At 54.3% G+C, this 27,153-nt stretch overlaps 1 protein-coding gene across 5 annotated transcripts in view; it reads right to left on the bottom strand.

Annotated features, from left to right (window-relative positions):
* Positions 1-27,153, bottom strand: part of MPPED1 (metallophosphoesterase domain containing 1) — an 85,781-nt gene that overhangs the window by 8,628 nt on the left and 50,000 nt on the right. For 3 of the 5 annotated variants that reach the window (XM_037735033.1, XM_017518888.2, XM_037735034.1), the window contains 2 exons: positions 17,211-17,436; positions 1,110-1,225 (listed from right to left, as the gene is read on the bottom strand). In XM_037735033.1, the coding sequence (XP_037590961.1) occupies positions 1,110-1,225; positions 17,211-17,436 (342 nt within the window). The remainder of the gene's footprint in view (positions 1-1,109; positions 1,226-17,210; positions 17,437-27,153) is intronic. The other 2 variants (XM_037735032.1, XM_017518887.2) reach the window with 1 other exon arrangement.

Below are 27,153 nucleotides of genomic sequence, written 5' to 3'. Positions count from 1 at the left end.
ACCTCCCACCACCACCTCCACCTCCATCACCACCAACCCATCTCCATCACCACCATCACCATCTCCATCACCACCACCTCCATCACCACCATCTTCACTTCTACCACCACTACCACCACATCCATCACCACCACCACCACCACCAACTCCACCACCACCACCTCCATCACCACCATCATCATCTCCATCACCACCATCACCATCTCCATCACCACTACCTCCATCACCATCAACACCACCTCCACATCCACCACCACCAACTCCATCACCACCACCCACCTCCACCTCCCACCATCACCTCCACCTCCATCACCACCACCTCCACCATCACCAGCATCACCAGCACCACCACCACCTCCACCTCCACCTCCCACCACCACCTCCATCACCACCGTCACCACCATCTCCACCATCACCACCTCCATCACTACCACCTCCACCATGACTATGGAGAGAGAGCGACGCCATTGTCCTGGCCGGAGACAGGCTCAGCAGTATGCAGAGAAGGAGGAGTGGGAGACAGTTTGGAGGTGGAATGGGAGGGATGTGGTGATGGCCAGGGTGTGGGAATGAGGAAACAAAGGGAACTGGGGAAGCCCCAGGTGGGACAGTAGGGGTGGGGGAGATGGTATGCAGGCGAGGGATGGCCTCAGTGTGGATTGGGTGGTGGGCTGGGGGCAGAGAGGAGAGATGGGAGGTGGTCCACAGGCCCTGGAGATGTTGGGCTGGGTGGGGGTGAGGGAGCGGGGACCCCGGGTTTCTGAGGGGTGAGGATTGCCTGGGTGAAGCCCTGTGTATGGGCCTGGTGATTTTCAGCACCTGGGACTCAGGTCAGCAGAGGCACGAGCTGAAGCCACAGAGAGGGTTTTCTGGCCTCTCAATCTGTTGCAAGGAGCCCACAAGGTAACAAGCCAAGCCCCCAGCACTCAGTGGGCACTCAGGACATAAGAGAGACCATGGGGTGACGTGTCCCCAGTGCCCCAGCAAGTGGTACTCAGAACCCCTCCAAAGTTCCTCTAGACAGGCCAGGTTCAGCCAGCACCCTGCCGCAGAGCCCACCCCACCGGCCCAAGTGGGCGAGCTGAGGGGCTGGGCCAGCAGAGCCTTACCCAGTGGCGGTCCGTGGGTTATCAGGATGTCTACGCCTTCGGGAATGAGGTTCCATTTCTCCAGCAGGGCCTGGCCTCGTGGGAGGTTGAAGCCCCAGCCGTAGAACCAGGGCTGCCTGGAGAAGAAGAGCAGGTGGTTGAGGGCAGGCGGGCAAGAGTGCGGGGCGGTCACAGGGAAGGGGATGCTCCCCACAGGCCAGGCGGCCCTCAGGACCAGCTCACTACCTGGAGACTCAGGGAAGACCCAGGTGGGGTGTGTGGACCCCCAATCAAAAGAGAACAGATTCCAGGTCTGGGCTGCTCATTCTTGTTTATACTGAAAACTCTGCCCAGGGAGTCCAGGGAGGGTTGAACCCATCCCCATTTGGGAGGGTGGAGCCAGGTAGACCTAGACCATTAAACCCAGTCCCAGCCTGGTAACCTGTTCCCTACACAAGACCTGGACCCATCAGTGACAGACGTTCCCTCTAGTCAGTTCAATGAACACATCACCTAGATTATTCCAATTGCAAGGAGTCTCAGATTCTTTAAAGGAGAAGAAAAGTGGATACTGTCATCCCTCTGTATAAATAGTGAGCTTCTAGCCTTGGAAGCTGTGGTAGCTGTTAAGCTATCCCAAGAAACAGCTGGATCAAACTGAACCAGACACCCACCTACCTCAGCACCTCCCAATTCTATGGGCTGTAACAAAGCCATTTGAACTGGGTTTTCAGTCATTTGCAGCAAAGGCACCAGAATCATCCCAGAGGTTTCACCCATACGTGATTCCACAAGAACAGACCCTTTATGTTGACAAACTAACCAGCATCAGCACTTCCACCACTACCTCCATCACCACCACCTCCACCATCACCAGCACTTCTGCCATCACCACCTCCATTACTAGCAACTCCTCCCCTTTCACCACCGCCCCCATCACCACCACCACCTCCATCACCACCACCATCTCCATCACCACCACCCTCATCACCACCACCACCCCAATCACCACCACCACCTCCATAACCACCACCTCCACATCACCACTGCCACTTCCAGCACCACGACCATTATCATTATCATCACCTCCATCACCACCATCACCACCACCACCTCCTCTATCACTATCACCACGATCATCTCCATCACCACCACCATCATCACCACTACCATTATCAACATCAACATCACCATCATGACCCCCATCACCACCATCTCACCATTACCATCATCATCACCATCATCCACCACTGTTATCAGTATCACCACAATCACCTCCTGTACCACCACCAGCAACATGATTGCTATCACCTTGATTATCATGGACTCCTCCTGAGATCACCCACGGAACCTGAGTGAAAAACCTTTGGCTTACAGCAGGTTCTTTCAAATTGCATTTTGATGAATGGCAACAGCATTTAAAAAAAGAAGAAGAATAGAAAACCTCAGCTCCCCAAGATTCAACAGTCCATCAAGCCAGGGAAGGCATACTTCAGTTAAATACATTTCTATTTAAATAGCCACCCACATCCACGTGGACTGAGTCACAGAGTAAAATGCTTTCCTGCCGCGGTTCCTGGTGAAGAACAGCCGACAGCGCCTCACTGGCAGCTCCCAAGGCTGCCCCAGTTCTAATGGGCTGAGCTCACAGCTGGAACTTTCTGATGCTGTGGTCCTGCACACGTTCAGAGCCCCACTGGCTGAACCAGGCAGCCAAGGAGAGTGGGTAGGGTGCTACTGGGAAGGACTCAGCAGCTTGGATCCCATTTAGGGTCCTGCCTGGAGCCCCAGCCCCATCAGCCAACATAAAAAGAAGCAACACATTTCTGGTGCTGCCTTCCAAACACAGCCTCCATTTTTCAAAAATCTTATCAAATATTTATAAGGCAGGAGGAAGCCTCATCAGTACGGAGAGACCACGTCTGTTGGTTCCCGAGAGCCACGGCAGGGGGTGGTTATTTCAAGGAATCACTAGGAAACCTATCAGAGAACCTACAGACCCCCAGGAGCTGGCCCCTGGTAGCCGCTGCCTGTCCTGCCTTCCCCTCACCCAACACCAAGGAGCCTTCCTCCAGGGGTGACAGTTTCCTGCCAGCTTCTTGGAAACGCATAACTTCAAATCTTGGGGAGCCAGAATCCACCCTATTCCCCCACCCCAATGCCCAGAGAGGTTGCTCCTCTTCCCAGGGTCACACAGGGAGGCCCAGGCAGAGCTGGGTGAAGAACCACAACTCAACAGGGCAGCAAGTCTGGAATTGTTCCTGTTGACACCTCTGCCCCTTTCTCCCTCTCCATCACACCCCCACCCATCTGGGGGACCATGAGAACATCTCCAAATGCAGAGAAGGGCCAGCCTTGCCTGCAGGATCTGGGGAGTGGGGGCAGCTGACACACAGCATTAGATTCAGGAGGCCAGAGGGCTGCCTTGTTCTCCTCTGCTGAGTAGTAAGGGCACTGCAGTAGGCATTGGACACCCCAGTTCTGTCCCTGGCTGATCACTGCCCCTCTTCCGGCCTCAGTTTCCTCCTGTGTAAAGATGGGGTTAATGACGCCTCTGTCCTCAGTCCTCTTGCTTTCCTCTGTGCCCCACTGCCTGACACAGGGGAGGAGAGGAGGGAGGAGGAGAGGCTTAGGGGGATTACACTGCACCACCACTGTGAAAATGCCTTCTAAGTACCCGGCCGCTCCATCAATAGAAGAGGGGATGTTCCAGATTTTATTAGAATGTAGGGGACAGGGGACAGGCACGGGGGCTCACGCCTGTAATCTCAGCACTTTAGGAGGCTGAGGCGGGTGGATCACCTGAGGTCAGGAGTTCAAGACTATCCTTGCCAACGTGGTGAAACCCCGTCTCTACTAAAAATACAAAACTTAGTTGGGCGTGGTGGCACACGCTTGTAATCCCTACTCGGGAGGCTGAGGCAGGAAAATCACTTGAACCCAGGAGGCAGAGGTTGCAGTGAGCCGAGATCGCACCACTGCACTCCAGCCTACGAGACACAGCGAGACTCCGTCTCAAAAAAAAAAAAAAAAGAATGCGGAGGACAGGAAGAGTCAAATAATGCACAGGACATCCAGAAGACATTTTCCAGGATGACTGCTGGCTGAGGAGCACCATCCCCAGTCTAGGAGACGGGGGCTTCTCAAAGGCGGCAAGAGTAGGTGGGGGCAAGCCAGCAGTAGACTGAATAGACCTCACTCCCAGCGGTCTCTGAGTCACCCACAAGACCTGAACAGCCCCCGGCGCTCCTGTACAACGTTCATAGAAACCACCATCAGGCTCTGCCCCGGGCAGAGGAGACAAAAGCAGCAGTCCCTCCTGGAGGCGAAGCGTGCGGAGGTCCTCCCCACATGCTGTACGTGGGGATGAGACAGCCCTCTCCATGTCCAGTGAGACCTGATAGGTGGAATCAACCACTGTGACCGGCAGGCCCAAGCCCCGTGGGGCCCCTGGTGTGTCAGAGGTCAGGGCAGACGAGGGCTCCAGGGGCCCATTCAGCCCCCATCCAGCCCACCCCTCGCTGCCCACACTGTCACCGCCGTCTGAGACTCACGAATGCCCGTGATGCGATGCGGAGGTCCCCCAAGACCCCCTGTACTGTTAATGCAGCCCAGTGCCTGGACCCACCCTCGCCACCCTGAGGGGCCAGGGGCCCCAGTGCCAGTCCCACTGCCCAGCGCACATCACAGCCCCTGAGGAGGGCGGACGGATGCAAATTCCCACTAAGCCATGGGAGCCGGCTTTATGTCCTGAATTTCTGTCTTTCTGTTCTAAAGTAACCATTGGAATAATTTTCTTACAGAATGATAGTTGCCATGACAACCAGAGCAAATTTTCCTTTTCTGAAACAGATGTCTCATTTAGTTGAAAATTAGAATGTGAACAAACCCATGGGAAAAATTAATTCAAACTTTAACAGAGCGCTGAATACAATGTAATCTCTCAGAGGTTAACCCCTTAACAGCTTTTCCGTGCTCTTATGGTAACCTCCGAGTCCCGTCTAATTAAGCCCGCTTAGCCAATATAAATGACCTCCTCGTGGCCAATCATTCAACAGCCTCCCGCTGAAGCACGAATTCCAGGTTCCTCAACAGCAAACAGGGAAGGGGGAGACAGTCGACTGTAGGAAATTGCAGGAGCCGAGCCCGTCCTGCTAGGGTTCTCTGCCTCCCCAGGTAAGGTGCACAGCCCCTGGGCAGGTCGGGTTCCCAAGGGTCACTGCAGCACCCTGGAGTACAACCACCCCTGCTGCACCCCATTTCCTAGGGTGTTGGGGCCCTCAGGGGGTCTGGGTAGGGCTGAGCCCACTGGCACACCCAGGCCAGGACATGACGCCGAGAGTGACGTGCGGGCCGCCCTCGACAGGACACTGAGCGGACACACACACAGATGCAGTGCCCAAGGCCTCTCCAGGAACAGCCAGAGCTATCCTCACAGCCCCAGAGAGGCAGCTGCCACCGTGGCCTCCACTCTACAGATGCAGAAACTGATGTGGGGAGAGGTACCCAAGTGACACCGCCAGGACTTAAACCCCGAATGCTAGTTCCAGGGCCTGTACTCTCTATGTCCATCCCAGCATGATGAAAATGTGACTGGGAATCACCCGTGACCCCTGCCGCGCCCACAGCAAGTCCTATCACATCTATAGCTCAGTTAATCCTGAGGGTAAAACTGTTGGGAGGACCCCCCCGTCTTAGAGACAAGGAAATGGAAGCACAGAGAAGTCAGGCAGTGTGTCCAAGGACACACAGGAAGCCAGAGGGGCGTGGGATAGGGCTCCAGGCTCCTGCGTCCCATGCCCAAGCTGGTGACTGCCACACAGACAATTCCTGGGGTGCCAGGCCACAGGCTCTTCCTCTCCCAAGGCGACTTCCTGCCTGCTCCTCTGAGCTCCCTAACCCCCTGCCAGGTCCCCTCTGAGCCTGACTGCATAGAGGGGAAGAGGCCTGCACCCCTGGCTCCTGGGACCCCACCTCGCACATGTTCCCTGCATGTGACTCCTCCATTACAGCGCCTCCAGGACAAGCCCAGCCCTCAGTCTGGCATAGCGGGCTTTAGGATCTGCCCCGCCCCCTTCCAGACCATTCTGCTCAGGCTCCCCTTGGAGCTCACTGTCCATGTCCACCTTAAACACATCCCGGCCTCTCTGTACCTGAGATCCATCCATCCATCCTTGAACCCTCCTGCCCAGGCAGGCTTCAGGGAGGGGTTGCTCAAGACGGGTATGAATGAAGAATGGAATGAACAAGGAGCTGCTCTACCTGGCAGCAGGTGGGAGGAGTTACACACTAGCCCTCTTCGCTCTGCACCCTCCTGGCAGGAACCCCACCTCAGAGCCCCCGACAGTCAGGAAGCCCCAAGACCTACATCAGCAACGAAAACAGTCACGAGAACTCTCTGAGACCTCTGCCATCTGCTGAGTGTCCCATTCTCTCTCCCTCTCCCATCAACCTGCACCAGGAACTTATGTGTCCATTTTACAGATGAAGCCTCAGAACCGAGCCCAGACCCAGGATGCCCACACCCCTCTGCTGCATCTGGACCCACAGGAAGGCTCGCCTCCCCTGGGGATCCCCTGCCTGCCTCCCCAGGTCCCGCATTTCCCAGGGTGCGGGCTGAGTGCTGGCAACCCTGCTGTCTGCTAGGGCAGCCACCACCGTGAAAGCCCTGTGGAGGAAGAAGAGCCTCTTACAGTGGACCTGCCAGCAGCCAGGCATCCCTATACCGCCTCCTCTTGACAATCCTCTGAGGACAGCTTTGCTGTCTCTCCTCTACAGGAGCTGCAGCTCCCAGCATGGGAGTGACAAGTTCCAGCCCCGTGGCTGGTGCCGCCGCCCTGAGATTCAGAGGAGCCTGTCCAGGTCCGGGTCCACTCCCCTTTCCCCAAGACCAAGCACTCTCTGTCCTGACCCCTCCCGTTTGTTCTTCCCACCCCAATGCTTCCCCTCCCCAAAGAGGCCAGGCTTTCCAGGAAGCCAGCCACAGCCACAGCCAGTATTTGCCTCTGGTGAGGACGACATCTGTCGTTGGCCCCAAGTCCCTCCCCAAACACTCACAGCACCCCAGTGTGGCTGTATTCCCACTCTGCAGCAGGGGAAACTGAGGCTCAGAGATGTCAGAGACATGCCTGGTTCCCAAGTGAGATCATGCCTGCATTGAGACCAGGCTGACGTGCTCAGTCCTCACCCCACAGGTGGTGTCTGTCTCCTGGGGATGTCCAACCGTCCGTACTTCCTCTGTTGCCTGCCCAGCCCTGGTGAGAGGCGTTTGCCCCGTCCCCTCCCTCTGTATCTCCTAGGCTGGTGGGCCAAGGCAAAGGCTGGGGGAGATGGACAGCAGGGTCCAGCTCCACTGCCCTTGGGGCCCGAGGGCTGCCCGGGAGGGGACAGGGTTGCATGGAGCTAGCGACGCATCCCCAAAGCCCGTCAATCACACACCTGGCCGGGGCACACAACCGCGTACAGCAAGTCAGCAGCAAGATAAGTGGAACCAAAGAACGGGGTCCTTTGTCATTCCTAATTAATTTTCCCACCCTTCCCATGCACAGAATCATCCATCTTTTGTTTCGCTGGGACTCCGGCGGGAAGGAGGCAGATGATTCGTTTCAAACATTAATCTCATGTGGAGTAGCGTGCACACGCGTGTTGAGGGGCCTTCTAGAAAGGAAAACAGCCACGTGAAATCAATTTTGCCTGGACAAATGAACTGAAGATGAAAACACGAAGGGGGCAAAAGGGAAACCGTGCAGGTGTCTGTGCGTGTGAGTGTGCGTGTGTGAACGTGGATGTGTGTATCCATGTGTATGTGTGTGACTGCGTATTTGTGACTGTATATGTGTGATATGTGTAAGTGTATACATGTGAATATATACGTACAGGTGAATGCACGGGAGTGTGAATGTGTATGTGTGCAAGTGTGAATGTATGAATGTGTATGTGTGGATGTATGTGTTAATATGTATGTGTCTATGAATATGTGTGTGAATGTACATGTTTGAACGCATGTGTATGAATGTGTATGAGTGTACAAGCATTTATGAATGTGTATGTGTATATGTATGTGTGCGTGTGAACATGTTTATGTTAATGTTGTATATGAATGTTTCTGTGTGTGCACGTGAATGTGTGTGCATGCGTGTGAATGCGTATGTGGGCGTGTATGGTATGGGAGTCTGTGTGTGCGTGTGAATGCACACGTGAGTGTGTATGGTACGGGAGTGTGCGTGCGTGTGAATGCACACGTGAGTATGTATGGTATAGGAATGTGTGTGCATATGTGTGTGTGCCTGTGTGTTTGAAGCAGCAGCACCACAAGCCACCAGAGACTGAAGAATTGTTTTGCCTCCATCGGAATTCAGCTGATGCTGTGCTCAGGCTCAGAATTCTAAGAAGCCACCGCAGGAAGGAGAAGGAAGTGGGTGGCCGTGGGATCACTGGTGGTGGACACTGCTGGCTGCCTTGGAGCCCCTTGCCCACGGCACGTTCCAGCTGGCTCCCAAGCCCCTGAGCAGCCATCACTGAATGCCCCATTTCCCTGAGAGGCTCAGGCAGGGCTCACACCTGCCCTAAGCGACAGGCTCTGCAGCCCCCCCGAGCAGACGGGGCAATTCCTGACTCAACCTGGCCTCGAGGCAGGGGATGACCAGGTAGCACCTTGCAGGTTGCCCGATGCCCCTGTTACGTGGCTCTGTTTCACCATCCAGAGCCCTGCGAGGGAAGAGGGAGAGTCCTCTTTATAGATTCAGGACCCGGTGCTCCGGAGGAATGCATCACAGAAGGGGACAGGGATCCAGGAGCCCAAAGCCCTGCAGGAACTGCCAGAGGTGGGGCCCAGGGGAAGCCAGGTAGCAGCTGCCAGAGCAAGCTGCCCACTGGACGGCCAAGGCCAGGAGCTGCCCAAGTCCATATGCCTGGGCCGGACCTGGGGCTGCCTCTTCCTAGGGCTGAGATCTTGGGCCAGGTGCTAGACCTACTCAAGCCCTGCCTGACCCATCCGTAAGATGGGAATGAAGATCATCCTGCCTTGCCTGTTGCTGGGCAGATTACACGCGACAATACGCGGGGCAGTTGGCCGAATGTGGGTCTCGCATATGAAGCAGGGGTGGGGGGGGGTTGCCTCACCTGCCAGAACAAACTGGGGAAGGCCAGCCTTGTGCTGGACCACCCAGAAATACAAGGCGACATGCAAGCGGCACTGCTCCAGATGCATGGGGACTGCTGGCCCCTGGAACCAGAGGGCATGGTCCTAACGGTCATGAGGCCCCAGGAGGGGAAGCCACTTGCCCTCTGTCCTCAGTGCGCTGGGTGCCAGAGGGCTTCAGGAAAAGAGTAGAATAGAGGCCAGGTGCGGTGACTCACGCCTGTAATCTCAGCACTTTGGGAGGCCAAGGTGGGCGGATCACAAGGTCAGGAGATCAAGACCATCCTGGCCAACATGGTAAAACCCTCTCTACTAAAAATACAAAAATTAGCTGGGTGTGGTGGCACGTGCCTGTGATCCCAGCTACTCAGGAGGCTGAGGCAGGAGAATCGCTTGAACCCAGAAGGCAGAGCCTGCAGTGAGCCAGCTTCGAGCCACTGCACTCCAGCCTGGTGACAGAGCAAGACTATCTCAAAAAAAAAGAGCAGAACAAAAAAGACCCCACTGACCACAGGAAGCCCCAAGCCAAGAAACTCACACAAAGTGGCCCCTCCTGGGTGTACCCACAGACTAAGGCAGAAACAATCCCCTAGGGAGCACCCCCAAACTAGGCTACACCCCCCAAACCAGCCACATCCAAAACCAGGCTACCCAGGACCCCCCTAGATTACACCTCTCTGGGCAAGAGCCTGACATGTAAAATAACAACACCCCCAACACCTCAGAGGGAATTATTGGAGACTAAAACATAAAGGTTGTATAAAAGATTTAAAAGGGTTCTTAAGAGAAAGGGCAAAGGACTCCAGGTCAGAAACTTGGCACTGACTGCCAGGCCCACCTGTGCCTCACCCAGAGACAGGAGGAGGCACCAAGGGCCTGGCATGCAGCAGAGAAGCTGGCAGTTCAAACCGGCCCCCCGGGGGGCTTCCCAGGAAGGGTGGCATCGGTATCACCAGGCATCAGGCTTCAAGGGTGGCTGCCTTAAAGCCTGAGTGGAGCATGCCATGAGGCAGAGACGAGAAGGGAGAACCAGCCTCACCACTGTCACCCATCAGCAGCAACAGCTGGGGGAGTGGGGGCAATGGGGCCGGCCGGGATCGCGCCACCCTGCCCTCCACTCCCAGGGCTCCACCCCATTCTAGTAAGAGGCAAGGAGGAAGCTATCAGGCCAGATCACCCTGTCTCGTTTTTTCTCTAAAAGATACATTTACAAAGTTAGAAAGAAGCATTCTAGGCCAGACACAGTGGATCATCCCTGTAATCCCAGCCGAGGCGGGAGGCCGGGATTTGGGAGGCCGAGGCGGGCTGATCACAAGGTCAGGAGTTCGAGGCCAGCCTGACCAACATAGTGAAACCCCCCATCTCTACTAAAAATACAAATATTACCCAGGCATGGTGGCACATGCCTGTAATCCCACTTACTCAGGAGGCTGAGGCAGGAGAATCACTTGAACCCAGGAGGTAGGAGTTGCAGTGAACCAAGATCACACCACTGCACTCCAGCCTGGGTGACAGAGTGAGACTCCATCAAAAAAAGAAAAGACAAGAAGCATTCTAGCAGCTCACTGTGCATACCGGTGGGGCCTCCATCCTCCCCGCCATGCAAGCCCAGCTTGTTCAGATCACCTAGAACCTCATACAAGCCATTTTCCGGCTTAGGTCTCAGTCCCCTCAGCTATAAAATGGGGACAAGAGTCGAGGCCTCCCTGACAGTTTCAGAGGACAGGGCCTCCAGGACAGCATAAGACAGGAACTGTCACTACAATCACATCAACCCCCAGCCCCAAGCTCCTTTGGGACACAGATTTCAAGTTCCAGGGTGCTCAGTCTGGCCCCATCCACCCCGCAGACCCACTAAGTGCACAAAGGGAAGGGAAGGAGCAGACGTCAAAGGCCAGTGCCAGCACCCAGTCCGGTCTCGTCCCAAGGGCCAGCTGGCTGCAGCTTTGTCCTACGGCTGTGGGCAGTAAAGAAACCACCCACATTGCCCCGTCCCTGAGCCTGGGAGGTCACAAACATTGAACAGCAGGCATGCGAATGCCCACCATGTGCCAAGCAGGGCACACACAGGACCTCCTTCAATCCAGGGACGGCTCTGCCAGGGGACTATCCCTCTTGGCATTTCACAGAAAGCCAAGATTCTGACCCGAGGTAAACAGCTGGGAGCCATGCACCAGGACGTTTATTCCAGAATGGCCCGGAGCAACCCCGGCTGTTTGAAGAGGGCTGACCCCCGAGGCCGCTGGCTCGAGAGAGGTGCAGGGCATCCCGACACCCCAGCCTGGCCTGGAGGTCCAGCCCTGCCAGGAGGCAGTCAAACCCCTGAGCCGCGAATCAGGATCCGAGCCCAGACGCCCAGCAAAGGGCCCGGCAGCCACTTCTCGAAGTTTAATGTCTCAGCAGGTTTGGATCCCTTCCTTCAAAATACCAGAAGTAATTAGACCAGATGGACTAGCTGCATGCCAATTTCACTCTCTCCCTCACTCTTTTTTTTTTTTTAAATCAAGGCCGTTTTCAGTTAAATGAGAACAAAAAATGCATCCAAAACCCATAAATGAATACGGTATGTATACGGGATTTTTTTTAACACTTAGGATTTTGTACCAGCTGAGTTCTTCCTCTTCTCCTGCAGTTGGTTCCCGCCCCCTTCCGCTAAGCTGCTCTCAGCAAAGCCCGATGCCGTCTGCACCTGAGGGACCACAAACGGCCTCCCTGAGCCCTGGACCGTCTCGGTGCCCTGGGAGGGGGCGGCACAAACACGCCACCCTAATGAGACTTTCATCCCTTCTTGCCCGGGCAGACTGAAAGGCTTGGTAAGTGCAGGGCAGCAGTGGTGAGGGCTCTGCCCCAGTATTGATGATGCCATGATGGAGCCCCGGCTGGGGAGGGCAGGGCCCAGGATCCAGGGGACACGGAAAGGGGCATCTGGCCTTCAGCTTGAGGGTGAAGGGGATGGTGTCAAGGGGGTGACATGGCAAGCCAGGAGAGGGCCCAGTCAGGCCCTGTTTTAGAGAGAGCAGCATGGACGAGGAGGAAAGAGCCAGAGGGGAGGGAGCTGGTGACAGGCCTGGGAGGAAAGGCTCAAGCACAGGAGAATAAACCAGGCCTGGTTTTTAACTGAGTCCCTACAGCTTTCCATCCATCCGTCTGGTCACTCATCCATTTGTTCATTCATCCAACAGATACTTGTTATGAGGAGCCAGACTCTGTACTAGACACTGGAGTTAGGTCCATGAGAAAGAGAGATCTGGGTCCCTGCCCCCATGAAGACTCAAATGCTCTAGTAGGAAAAAGAGATGATAAACCAACAGCCAGAGTAATAAAGACAGGGTGGTCGTACACTGAATGGGCCAATGGAGCAGGAAAGAGAAGCCAGACACAGAACCCATGTGTCAGATAAGGGTGGTAGGAGTAAAGAGGATAGGCTTTCTACACATGGTGCTGGGCCAGGAGGGTGTCCAAGTGGAAAAACCCCCATGAACAAGATCCCTACCTCACACCATCAACACATTCATTTCCAGTGGATTCAACACCTGAACATAAGAGGCAAAACAACAAAAGTTCTAGAAGACAATACAGAAACAAGGCCGGGCAAGGTGGCTCATGCCTGTAATCCCAGCACTCTGGGAGGCTAAGGTGGGTGGATCACTTGAAGTCAGGAGTTCAAGAGCAGCCTGGCCAACACGGTGAAACCCCATCTGTACAAAAATTAGCCAGGCATGATGGCAGGTGCCTGTAATCCCAGCTACTCGGGAGGCTGAGGTGAGAGGATCACTTGAACCCAGCAGGTGGAGATTGCAGTGAGCCAAGATCACGTCATTGCACTCTAGCCTGGGCAACAAAATGAGATTCCATCTCAAGAAAGAAAAAAAAAAGAAACAAATCCTCATGATTTCAGAGGACAGAAGATGAAGATCTCTGCAATAAGGTACCAAAAGCATTTATCACAAAGAAAAACATGAAGATATTTGACCACACCAAAATTTAAAACTTCTGTTCACTCCAAGGCTCTGCTAAGAGGGAGAAAAGGCAGGTCACAGAGGGGGAAAAGCTATTCATAACATTACAACTGAGAAAAGGCTCGTACCCACATTCAGAATACATGAAGCGTCTCCATGAACAAGTAAGAAAAAGGTAACCCAATTATTGTTTTTAATAGGCAAAAGACTTGAGTACTTCCCAAAAGAGGAAATCGAAGTGGCCAATCAACATGGGAGAAGATTCTCAGCCTCTCTGGCCATTAGGGAAATGCAAATGAAAACCACCCAGAGATACTGCACCAGCACACAGCCATGAGAATCAACCCACTGCAAGGACTGAAATGGGAACAGGTGAGCAAGCACTGAGCAGGGGGTCTGGCTTATGCAAAGGCTGGGTAAGCACAGGATACGGATGGTCAAAGGCCCCCACCCCCAATGGTTATAGGCCCTTGTCAAACCTGAGCTCCTGGGAGGCAGGCCTGATCCATTTCAGGGTCTCCCAAGAGCCAGGCACGTGACAAACCACAGTGGTCTTCAGCGTGTGCAGCTCCGCAGACGAGGAAGTCACAACCATTACAATCTGACCCACTGAGGACTTCTTGAGCCCAGGAGTTTGAAATTAGTCTGAGCAACATCATGAGATCCCATCTCTACAAATAATGTTAAAAATTAGCCGGGAGCGGTGGTACATACCTGTGGTCCCAGCTGCTCGGGAGTCTGAGATGGGAGGATCACTTGAGCCCGTGCAGTCCAGGCTGCAGTGAGCTGTGACTCCAGTTTGGGCGACAGAGCAAGAGCCCATCTCCAGGGAAAAAGAAAATCTCCCAACCAGAGTATCTCTTAGTGGTAACAGGAGAAAAGCCAGTTGCCATAACCATATGTTAGCTTTTCGCTTCCCCTTCCTAGCTTGCTATGTAAAGCCCTCAATATCAAGGCTAGCCTCCAAGTCTAGCAGAGAGAGGACCTCCCAGGAATGGGCCCATGTATCCCTCTGCTTACAGGGGAACTGCCAACCACAGGCAGTGGACGTGTAGCCCTGTAAGGGGGAAGGGGCTGGTAGGACACTAGGCCCACCCACAGCAGACTCCTGCTTGCATGCCCCTTGCGATGGGCAGCTCACTACTTGATAAGGCCACACTGCCTCTCCCCTGGGCTCCTGTCTACGGGGGAGTCTTCCCGAACTGGTGAGACTGCCTCCTGTCACTTCCTTCTGTCCCCTGCTCTGCTGTCTACCTCCTAGGGCCATATGGTGAACACATCTGCCCCTCAACCTGGTCGGCCTTGCCCACGTGTCCAGCTGCAGCTGCTGTTAGGTCACTCGTTGCTAGTGTTTATTCCATCCCTGCTCCCTGCCTGCTGGTCTAACTGTGCTTCTAAAGCTGGAAGGGATTCCTCCTGTGGTAGCCAATAAGTGAAGGGCAGAGGGGAAAGAAAAGGAAAATCCGGAACATCTGAACTTCACAATGATCACAAGCAGCTCTGCCACCGGCACCTCCCGAACGAGCCACCATGTGCCCAGGCAGCTGGTGCCAAGGGAGTGGGGGGCCCCAGCCTGAACCTCAACAGACAGTTGGCAAGGGGGCACACAACCCCCATATATACCCCATTCGACGCCAGACAGGATCGGCAGCCAGGCCGGGGTTCTTCAGCCGTGAATACTTTCTTAGGGGCTGGTTAATTCCTCTTCCAATCGTGTTGCTGCTAGTACCACCTGGGGATACCAGCAAAGGAGCGTCCCTCTCCACCAAGAGACTCTCAGGGTAGAGCCCCGTGCTCCCCAGATCACCTCACGTCATCTTCCCACTTACTGGGAAGCCCGGGGCTCAGGGAGGGTACCTGACACCTTCAGAAGTCCTGGCTCCCGGCAGCCTGCTGGGCGGATGGGGTAAGGCCACGGACCCAGGGACCTAGGTTCTGGTGGCACCTAACAAGATCTGGCTGCCCAGCCTCTGCTCTCTTGCTGTCATCCACCCAGGTCCCTGGAAGCCACATGCAGCTCTGTAGTCTCCAAAATGCCCTAGGCCCTCTCAAGCCTCCTGGCCTTTGCCCAGCCTGTTCCCTCTGCCTGCCACACCCTTTCACCACACTTAGCTGCCTGTATCTCTTTAGGCTCTGGCTCTCCCCACAGGAAGCCTCCCCCAACCCCAGCACCCAAGGCCCCTCCTTCATGGCTCTTTCTGACTATGGAACTGGCTGTTGATAGTCTCCCACGAGAATGTAAACTCCATGAAGGCAGCAGCACTGTCTGTCTGTCCACAGCATGTCCCCAGGGTCTCCCTGGCACTCTGTACATCCTTGATGACTGAATTAACAAGTTCATTCCTGAGAGCAGGAGGACATCAGCTCAATCCCCAGCCCTCAATGTCCTCATGGGACCTAAAAGGCCTGTGTGTACTCGAAGGCTATTCTGAGAACAGAGGCCTGGCACACAGCAGGCGTTTAGAAAGGCCACTGAATGGCCTCTGCCCTGGATCAGGAAGAGCTAGGACCAGAAGCCTGGAGGACCACTCCCAGGATGCCCTGAGCAAGCCACATCCCTGCCTGGTCCTCTACCTGCCTTTCTGTAAAATGGGGTAACATAGGCCTAGGCGTGCCTTGAGGTTTGTGGAATAAAACTGGTTATCTTCCTCCTGGCTTCCCAAGGAGCACCGCAGTAACAATAAATGACCGCAGCCACTCTCCGGGGCCTTCCTTTAAGCAGCCTTCCCCTGGATGGCCCCACGTAGACCTCACAACCCCCCTACAAGGCAGGCAGTGTCATTTCCCCACTACAAAGAGGGGCCAGAGAGGCTGAGCCACCTGTACATAGTCACACATCACTACCCTCACCATTATGATCACACCACCACCCTCACCATCATCATCACATCACCACCACCATCAACATCATCATCACATCACCACCATCATCACCATCATCATCACATCACCACCATCATCACCATCATCATCACATCACCACCATCATCACCATCATCATCACATCACCACCATCATCACCATCATTACCGCCACCCTCACCATCATCATCACATCACCACCATCATCACCATCACAACCATCACCATCACCATCATCATCATCATCATTACCGCCACCCTCACCATTATCATCACACCACCATCATCACCATCATCACCACCATCATCATCACCACCACCACCACCATCACCATCACCATCACTACCCTCACTATTATGATCACATTATCATCACCATCACCATCATCATCATTACCATCACCATCATCATCACCCCCATATCACCACCATCGCCATCATCACATCACCATCATCACCACCACCATCATCATTACCATCATTCCATCATCACCATACCATTATCGCCATCACCATAATCATCTCCATCACCACCATCATCACATCACCATCATCCCCATTATTATCACCATTATCATGACTATACTGTCATCACCACCATCAGCCTCACCATCACTACCATCACCACCATCACCATTATCATCACCAACATCACCAATATCATCATTACCATCATCATCTCCCCCAGCCCCTGACATATGCATCTTTTTTGTACGGAGCGGGAAGACAGCATTCGGGAAAGATTCCTAGCACTGTAGAATATTCATTAAAGGCAGAGGTTCTGGAATCAAACTGCTTGTGTTTAATCCCAACTCTGCCCCTTCCTAGCTGTGTGACCTTTGGCAAGGTCCTCGCCCACTCTGGGCCTCAGTTTCCTCACCTGTAAAATGCAGATAATAGTACCTGTCTGTAAGTGAGCTAGTATCTCACAGCATACCACAGGATAGAGCTGATATTACCATTTTCAGTGAGATATGGGGAAACAGAGGCCCAGAGAGCAGCAGTGACCTGCCTAGGTTCACACAGAGGGTGAGGGGGCAAGATTCAGTCCTGAGCCTCGCATCCCAAACTTCCTGCTGCTTCTAGCATCCCCCACAGCCCCTGCACTCAGCCACAGCTCTGGTCTCTCCAGCAGGCAGGACCGGCACCCAGGCCCACTCACCATGGGGAGCCGTAGATCCGGAAGCCCCGCACGGTGACCTCCGAGTCCTGAAGGTAGATGCAGTTGGTCAGCAGCGACTGCACATTCTCATAGTTCTCCGGCTTCAGCTTCGACACAGATGGGAAGTAGTAAAAGTCCTGCTTGATGAGGTCAGCCATGAACTCCTGGTCAAAGGTCAGCTCGTGGTTGCCTGCGATCACAATCTTATACTCGTAGGGCAGGCTGCCTGCAGGGGCGGACACAGACAGACACACAGCACACAGCCATCAGCTTTTCCGGAAGCCACAGCATGGCTGAGACAGGGGCGGGCAGAGGAAGCTGCTGGGATCGCTGACGGGGGTACCTCTGCTGCTGGGCCTCCGACAGGTGCCTTCATTATATCCCAACTCTTCCTCTCCCACCATGTGAGCATTCCACGGAGTGGTCAGAGGAGGCAGCAGCCCGAACCCTGTCCCTACAGTCCTGCCTGCTCAGGCTCCACTGGCCATCAGCCCTTGAAATCATCAGGCGGAGGCTGGCCAGGTTCCTCCCAGGCCACCCAGCTGCACAGTGCCTAGCCTCCCACTGGGACTTCTCTGCCTCCATTCCTTCTGTCTGGTCTAGTTTCCTACTGGAAGAAGACCTCACTCTGTGCCCCCAGCCCTAGTTGTCACCAGTCTCATGGTCCCAGGCACCCACCACCTGGGTATCCTGGACTCTTTATCCTCCACATTCCAAAAGGAATTTCAAGGTCTTTGCAGAGGTCAGTTCAAATGTCTAGAGACCCCACACTCAGGAAAAATTATAGTGCCCTCCCCGATTGCTGTGGAAATTCAAAGCCAAAACAAAGTCTAGATAGAATCAAAACAAAAATGCCAATGTATACAGCACACCAAATTACAATAGTGTCATTCTCATTTTGCTGTGTGCACACTTTTGGGTAGTTCTTCCAAGGTACACATCTTTCTCTCTCCGGGGTCCAGTTTTGTGGATTCCCTAGGCAGGAGTGTGCACTTCCACCCTGGAGACTGGCTGGGGGCTGGTTTCTCGACAGCTGCCTGGCAGGCCCCACCCACCAGGCTGGCTCTACGCAGGCGCAAGACCACCGCGGCTCCTTGGTCTCAGTAAATGCCACCAACCGGCCCTCACCCCATCTGAAAGCCAGCCTGACCCCAGGCTCAGGTCCCTGACTCCCCACTCTCCCCCACCCTCAGCCGCCAGGCTCTCATGGGCCTGGAGAGTCAAGATGGTACCTGGGAGCCCTGATGTGGATAAAACATGCACCTGGAGACCCAAGCCTTTCTCCCGGCCCCTCCTGGAGGGGAGAGTGCCCTGGACAGTGCCTTGATGGGTCAAGCAAGTGTGTGTGAAGGTGCCAGCACAGCATAGGGACCTCAGAGAGATGGGGGCCCAGACAGGAAAAGGGTGAAATTCCATAAGCAGTTCACAAAGCAGTAACCATGGCTCACGAAGACCCATACCTCATGAGGCACCCCCTCTATCCTTGAGAGACCCTGGCCCGCATCCGCTAAGTCACTCACAAGGCAAGGTGCCCAAGCCCGTCTCTGGCCGCCGGCTCCACTGAGCCCCTGCCCTGACGTTCCCTTCGCTCCTCACTGCCCCCACCCTCCGGCTGGGGCCACGGCCAGCAGCATGGGCACCGTGGTCTGTCTCCTGGGATAACACAGCAGTCCAGGAACAGCAGAGCCTTTCCTACCATGACCAAAAACACAACCTCTCCCGCTGTGTGAGCATTCCGTGGGGAAGTGAATTCCAGAAATGCCTCTGCTCCAGATACGAAGGATCGTTTTTCTTATTGGAGATGGATGCTCGCAATATGGGCTGCGGCTCGGATGATGTGCCATCACACTCAGCTCCCAGGAAGCACTCTAGAAAAAGCTCATCTTCCCAGCCCTTATGTGAGCTCCAGGGAAGGGCAGAGTGAGGTTTACGGCAGTGCACGTCCCATAACTACAGCCACTATTACATCCTCCTTGCAATGAAACAGAAGAGTCCAGAGCCCCGCTACGAGCGTCTTCTCCACCCCCATCTGTCTGTCCAACCATGTGCCCTACGGCCACGGCAAATGGCCAGTTCCCAGCCTGGCCAGGGAGGGTGGGCCAGGGCGGTGAGAAGGGAACCCCAAGGTGAGACAGATGTTTTCTGCAAAACAGGCAGAAAATCACAATCTACTCGTGGCTGACTCACCAGCCACCCCAGACTGCTTTACAGATTTGAGAAAGTACTGCTCTTTCTTCAGGATTTACCAACTCCGGGGCAGGGGGCCACCGGTACATAGCAGGCCACAGAATCTCAGCGCCAGCAGCCTGGATCCCAGACCCACTCCGCCACTAGCCAGCTGTACAACTTAGCTTCTCCGTGCCTCGGTTTCCTCACCTATAAAATGAGAAAGGTAACAGCGACCTTGCAGAAGTGTTCTGCTATCATAGAAGATAATAAATGGAAATGTACAAAACTTTTGATGTTCAAAAAAAACCAAAGAGCTTCCCTGGGCCAGAGTTTGCAAACTAGAAGCAGGCAGGCCAGACCCACCCACAGACATATTTTGTTTGGCACAACTTTTTTTAAAAAACTTGAACTTGTTGCCAACACTAAAAATGTGAGAGGCTGCTAATAACACTTCATTGCTTCCGTTTTCTCAAAATTAAGAAATAAATACAATTTAACCTCTGGCCATCCCATTCCAGTCAGGAAGTACTGAGTGTCATTCCCTTGGACAGGATGAATGCGTCCAGCTGGCCCCAGTCCCCACCTGTCCCTATTGTCTCACACCTAGTCTTCTTCATTCATTTGAAAGTACCATCCACCCCTAATAGGCATTTCAGTTTATGTCCCCAGTGACATAAAGGGAGCAGCCTGGCCAGGGAGCTTCCAATCAGGCTGCTGGGATGAGATTCTCCAAGTCCCTTCCACCTCCCCTCGCCCTCCTCTTGTTCATCAGAGCCCACCCCGGCTCAGGGGTGCTAGGAACTCCGCTTGCTGTGCTCATGGGAGAGCTCTAAGAACACGGAAGCAGGCGTGTTTGCTTCCCCCAGCTCTGTCCTTAGCAGGCCCCAGCAGAAGTCTGGCAAATGAAGCCGCCCACAGCCCCACAGTGTGACCAGGCACAGAGTGGAGAAGCCCTCTCCAGTGAGGCTCAGACTGTGGAGAGGAGAGAGGAGGGCTGCGTGGGCCCGAGCAGCTGGCAGTGGGCCGGGGAGGACACAGCAGGAAAGATGGCCACTTCCGGACCCCTGGTGGAGAGCCATGCTCTCATTTCCCTAGAGCACCCCCAAGGTACTTGGTTCTATTTTCTCCTCTTTGCAGCTGAGTAGAACGAGGCTCAAAGGCTGGGAAAGCCGCCCAGGCCCCACGGCTGCGGAGGGGGACGCTGGTCCAGTTGACCCCATACCTCTGGACTGGCGCCTCAGACTCCTCCAAGGCCAGCAGACCCAGAGCCAGTGTGTGACCCCCTCCCCAGACACACTGCAGCAGGGAGGCAGCCAGATCCCGCCGGCTTGGGTTCGGGGTAGCCACCATCACTGCCTTCGGGCTCTGATTCACCAGGTTTCCACTTCACATCACCCATCCATCCTGCTGCCCAAGCTGGGGGTGCGGAGCCCGCGCTCATGTATTCGTCATGTCTTTGACTGGGGGTGTCACTTAAGCAAATTAGCAAATTACTCCAACTTTACAGTTTCATTTATTTCTGCAGCTCCCGACTCCTGGGGATTGGGTGCGGTGCAGAAGCTGTCAGCCCTCCCCTCTTCTTGTCATCCTAGCGGGGGATGACTGAGGCTTCTTCCCTTTCAGGAAAATGTGGATGGGGCACAAGGCCCAGCTCCTGTACATAAGCCAGGCAGCAGGGCAGGAGCCACCACCTGCTGGGGTGACAGCCTCAAATACTGTCTGCTCCATAGCTTGGAAGCAGGGGGACATCCACTTATGAACACTGAAACTGTCCCAGCACCATATCCCTCTGAGTCCAAAGTCACAAATATGCCTATGGGTGTCCACCTGGACTTGGCAATTCACCAGCTGTGCGTAACCTTCACAGACACTTAGGTGTTACTATCCCCAGGGTCTGAAAAATCGAGACCCAGAAAGAGGTTGCCTAAGATCACACACATCAGTAGCAAAATGACTGACAATTACAGAGGACAGTGGACATTTGGTAGACCCTACGGCAGTATCCTGAGGTGCATTCTGCACCATCATGCTACCCTGCCTCTCGATGGATGCATGGATGGATGCATGGATGGATGCATGGATGCATGGACACCAAACTAAAGTTCCAGCATGGCCTGACCATCACAGAGTAGGGATGAGACATCTCCCCTGCTCTAGGGCTGCTACCTCTGTTGTTAGAGCCTAAGGCTGCATTAGTTTTCTAGTGTTCACATCACCCTTACCAGCCCGAACATAGATAAAATGCCCAGTGACCAATCACCAGGGGCTTTCTTGCTTAGCTTCATCACAACCCTCTGTCTAAACAGTGAATAAGGGGAGTGTTTTGGGGACCTCAAGTAATTGATGTGCAGGGGCTTTATGGGGGAAAAATGAGACGAATACAGACTTACGCCCAATGCCTGCATTGCACACAGAGGAAATGGATGTCGGTCTCTTTGCTCTTTCCCGATGTTCTTCCTCCCTGTCAGGCTGACACACAGGGGACCTCCCCCCCTGCCCTGACAGGAGCTGCCTGAAAAGGCACCAGAAACACCTGAGCCCCAGGAGAGCAGCTGTTCTCCAAGCAGGTGTGAAAAGAAACCAGGCAGCATCCACTTTGGAGACCAGAACATACCATGACCCCGTGGACCAGAGATGGGCACAACATGGAAAAGGCGAAAGAAAAGCCCTCTCTGCAGAGCACCCCCGGGCCGGGCACGGTGGACAAGCAGTGCAGGTGCGGGGGGCTGCGCTTGCCTTGGTAAGGCTCAGCATGGGCACGGATGGGTCCAAATGCCTTTTCTCATCCACCTCCCCTCATCAACCCAATGGAAGCTAAGAATCCACTGAGCTTATCCTGAGTGCCCCTTAGGCTGAATGGTCACTTTCTTCCCTGAAGCTGGACTCACTGCAAAGCCCCCAACCCTGGTCAGCTCTCCATGAGCCCTGATTGAACATGTGAACAATGTTCTCATGTTCCAGACCCCGGGGAGGCTCTGCTAGGGACACAATCATGAACAAATACCACCAAGAGGTCTGCAGAGCTCCCAATCCACGCCACTCATTGGAGGGGAAGAAACTGGAGCTCAGAAAGGGGGAGAGACTTGTCCAAGGTCACCCAGCAAGACAATGGAGAGCTAGGACTTGAACCCTGGCCTCCTGCCTCAGAGATGTGTGACCAATGACCAGCCTCTGGTAGACATGCCTGATAAGTGGACACTTTGGGGAACTGGCAGGATATGAGGACATCTGGGAAGAGTGGAGCAGGGGCTTGTGGCACCAGTCAGACCCTGCCACTGGAGACATGCCAGGCGGGCTCTGCCAGGTGGGCGAGGATGCTGATCTCCCAGCCTCTGCCACAAGCACAGGGTCCTTGATGCCAAAGCCAGTCCTACCTCCCCTTGCTTTTCAGGGCTGGAGAGCAATACTACATGTTGGTATTCTGCATGAAAACACTCAGACCATCTTCCCAAAATGCCTTATTTTCTCCCAGCCAGATCAAAGATCCTGGCATTCGCTAGCCATGGAAATCTTGGTGAAAAGGCTTTTGAGTCTTAACCAGAAGAGCACTAGAGGACGGCCCTGTTGTTTTCACTTTTCACTTGCCACATACGTGGATCCAAATAGCCATGCATCCACACACAGATTCCACACGGCACCACACGCAGCTGCTGCACGGGGTGGAGAGGGATGTACATGGAAGTCTCTGCTGTTTGTGCTTCCGAGATTAATCTCCCTCCAAAAGGTTACAATTCTTTATCGCTAACACTTACCCATCCCATTTAACAGAAAGTGCTGCCTCCAAACTGCATAATCTGTTAAATTCAACAAGATATGTGCAAGCGTCTCCACCATCGACGCCATTCCCGGAGTGCAGTATTGAGCCCGGCGGAGTTTTAGTGTTCTCTAAATGCAGTGACAATCAGGAAAATGCCCACTTATGGCTTCTTCCGCCCATTCCCATCTCGCAGAACACAGCAGAGGGGGATGGAATAAAGAGACAGCATAACGATCTCTGATTGCATTTTTAGTACGTCTTTGACAGTTCTGTGTTTAAACACTTGCCGATGTCTGGGAGATTCACATGAGCAGACTTCTTGGGATGGCACATGGTCTAGAAAAGCACTGGGATGGAGCAAGTGGTGAGAGTCAGCTGGGAGCCACCATGGGGTCTTGGTGCAGCTCAGCGTATGAACACCGGGAATAGCACTACACGGCCAAGCACGCATGGAGGATCGTGTCTGACCATGCAGAGAAAGGGAATTCTGTGTATAACCTGAACAGGTGGGAGGGCTCTGGAGTCAGATGCCTGCAACAACGGACAAGGCTGAGTTCAGGGGAACACAAGGCATGGCTGCGCCTGCAGAATCTGAATTCTGCTACCCTGCATGAGCACCCTGTTCAGGCTCTGCCACCAGCAATGTGCATTCACTGCTTCTAGACACCGCCTCCAGCAGGCAAGGGACACACTCCCCGTGACAGAGATGAGCGAGCAGTGCAGCAGAGTGGGTAGGGGTGTGGGCTGGGGAGCCTGACTCCCATCTCTACCTCCCACTGGCTCTCTGTCCAGAATGAGAACCCTCACTTCCCTGAGCCTCAGTGTCCCCATTGGTAAAGCACTCATGCTTACGCTTGCCCACAGTGTTCTTGCGACGATGAAGCTGGTGAAGACACGTGAAGCCCACGCCATATCTGTACTTCTGCAGGGATTTGCTTTTAAGCAGGTTTGATAAGACACGAGACACAGAAATGACTGTCACGAAGGAGGGTTACACTCACAGTTCTCTAAAAACGCGAGCCACGCTCCACCAAGCCTGGCGGGACAGGGAAGCCCTGGGGTAAGTCCGGAGGGGGAGGGGGAGGAGGAAACATGGGCAAGAGCCTGATTTGTAGTTTCTGAAGGAAGGGTTGGGCAAGGCAAGGGAAAAGACTTAGGACTGTCTAGTTTGAATAATTCTTGCAGGTTCCGGGGCATAGGAGCTGTCCCTAACTACCTGGGACTAACCCTGGGGTGATCAGGGCAGGTGGATACTGGCCCTATCCACTCCACTGTGGGCTGTGGAATGGTTGGCTCGCATAGTTATTTGCTGTATCTAGGAATTGGTTAACCCTAGGAGGGACAATTCCTCCTGGCTCAGCAAGGCCCCAGATATCAAAGCATCTGAATACAGAAAACAAAAAGTAAGGTTAATATAACCTGGATATTAGCCATTTTCATTGCATTATGGCTGTAATATATGGTACAACCCAGAAATGTCAGCTGCGAAGCTGCCGATGAGAACAGCGGCTCCAGAAGTTCAGATCACCTGCGTGGGGCCACACAGCAGCTCACTGGGGCCCTGACCTGCCTACCCAGAGTTCAGTGCTGCAACACCCCAGATAGAACACATATCCTAGGATGGCAGGCCCCTCCACCAAGCTGCAGACCCACTGGCCTTATCCGGCCTCCAAGGGTCCAGCACGAGAGTCTGTTGGATTGGAGATTCAGCAATGGCGCCTGTATTTAAAAGGCAAATGTGATTTTTCTTCTGTTCCATCCTAATAGCCAAAATGTTTAACTTTCAAACATTTGTTTTTCCTGGGAACTGTTTTAAAAACAGGAACATTCAGTCCTAACCATCTTCAACTGCTTGTTTCCACTGCCACTGCAGAGCACATATGACTTCAGGCCAAAAGCTTTCTGTGTTTTTCCCCCATCGCAAAATTAAGGCTGCCGGTAGCCAGCAGGACTTCTCGGGAAGCTCCTCAGAAGTCGCAGTCCGGAAGGACACACGTGCCCAGAGATGAGCACAAAAGGCCCCTGGGGGTCCCCAGGGTGGGTGGGGGGCGGGGGAAGCATGGATACTGCATGGATTCAGAACCAGGAGCTTCCTCACTCCCTGCACTGCTCTGAGCTCAGCTCTCCCACTCTGACCCTGCACCCCTCAGGGTGCTTACAGCCTCCTGGCATCCTCATATGCTCTTCCACACACCCAGAGCCTCTTCCCACTCTTCTTTCTGAATCAATTCCAATTCAACTCGAACTGTATCAGCCAACCCAAGGGCCACTTCCTCCAAGACACCCTCCAAGAGCCCTCTCTCTTCACTCAACCCTAGCAGGATGATGGGTCCCCCCCACCCCCACCGCCGCAAGCACCCAGGGATGTGCCTCTCATGGCCCCGACCAGGCTGTGCTGTCACTGCGGGTTGATTTGTCTGCTTCCCCAGCAGCCTGGGAGCCCCATCAAGATCGCCCGCCTGGTTCAGCACTCTTCCCCCCGCATGGGGCTTGGTGACACGTATGCACTCCACGCACAGCCACAGAATCCACGAAGTTCCGTCAATCCTTAAGACACACGGCAAGAGCCAGGGAGGTCACAGGGCGCACCACAGGTCTCCTCAGTGATCAGGTACAGGATGTCCCCAGAGCCCAAAGAGATGGCCCACGGTAACCAACACTGTAAGGATGAGGTCAGCCTGTCAGGTGGCAGCCTCCAAACTGTCCTGGTTTCTGCTCACTCGGCTGACATCAAGAGTCCATGACATCAGTGCCCATGCCATGGAGCTGGCCCCACGAGGCTGTGGGAGAGCCCTGGCCTGGGAGTCAGCTCCGCTCTGTACTATCTCACCATGCAACCTTGGGTGGTGAGGACCTTCCCCTCCTCGTGCTTCAGTTTCCCCGTCTGTTCCAGGAGCTTCCACGTGATGATGTGACATAAAAGTCCTGACCTCTGAGAGCCCTTTCAGTTCTCTGAGACCCTCCAGGCAGAAGTGCATGCAGTGCCAGGGCGGGATGCCCACAGAGGGTGTTAACAGGGTCAGATGGTGAGACCCAAAGGGCACTTGTACAGGATGAGGCATTCAGAATGCCCTTGTTTGTCTCCACTTGTGGCTGGCATCCCATGAAATCAGCAATAAAGGAAGGAAAAGGCATGGCCTGCCAAAGACAGAGGTTTGGAAGCTGGAGAGGGATGGATGGGTGGACTGGCTTAGCTGAGCAAAGAAAACTAAATCAAAGTCCTGAGAGCGGGTAAGAGGAGTGTGAAGCTACAGGAAGGAAAGTGGGCTGTGGCTACAGCCCCAGGGGTCTCAGGGACTAGGAGCCCAAGAGTGGCAGTCTGACAGAACCTGTATGGGGAGCAGGTAGAACCCAGCCCCTCCCACCTGGTACCCACCCAGCCGCCATGCCCTTTGCCTCTCATCCCCACAGAAGTGGGGAGCACTCCCAAGGGGACACAAAAACTCCAAAAAGCCCCATTTAGGGAACATCGAAGCCAGGCGATGAACCCTGGGGTCCCAGCCCTCAGACCCACTTAGCTCTCAAATCTGGAAGCCAGGCTTGGAAAGGGAAAACTGGGGAGAAAAACAGGTCCAGGAGGAAAAACCTGCAAAGACATGGCAAGGGCCCCATGATCACATTCCCCACCCCCACCACACACACAGACACAGCTAACCAACAGCTTTCAGACGTTTAACTTATAGACACAAATGCAGTGTCATCAGGCCTCCGAGAAAACCCCACAGTGAAGGCCAGGTGTGGTAGCTCACACCTGTAATCCCAGCACTTTGGGAGGCTGAGGTGAGTGGATCACCTGAGGTCAGGAGTTCAAGACCAGCCTGGCCAACATGGCAATACCCTATCTCTACTAAAAATACAAAAATTCGCTGGGTGTGGTGGCAGGTGCCTATAATCCCAGCTACTCAAGAGACTGAGGCAAGAGAATCACTTGAACCTGGGGGGCAGAGATTGCAGTCAGCTGAGATTGTGCCACTGCACTCCAGCCTGGAAAACAGAGCGACACTCCGTATCAAAAAA

The sequence above is a fragment of the Cebus imitator genome, unplaced genomic scaffold (assembly GCF_001604975.1).
Source record: "Cebus imitator isolate Cc_AM_T3 unplaced genomic scaffold, Cebus_imitator-1.0 Scaffold711, whole genome shotgun sequence".
Classification (NCBI taxonomy): Eukaryota; Metazoa; Chordata; class Mammalia; order Primates; family Cebidae; genus Cebus; species Cebus imitator.
This window is presented reverse-complemented; position numbering and strand designations above follow the sequence as displayed.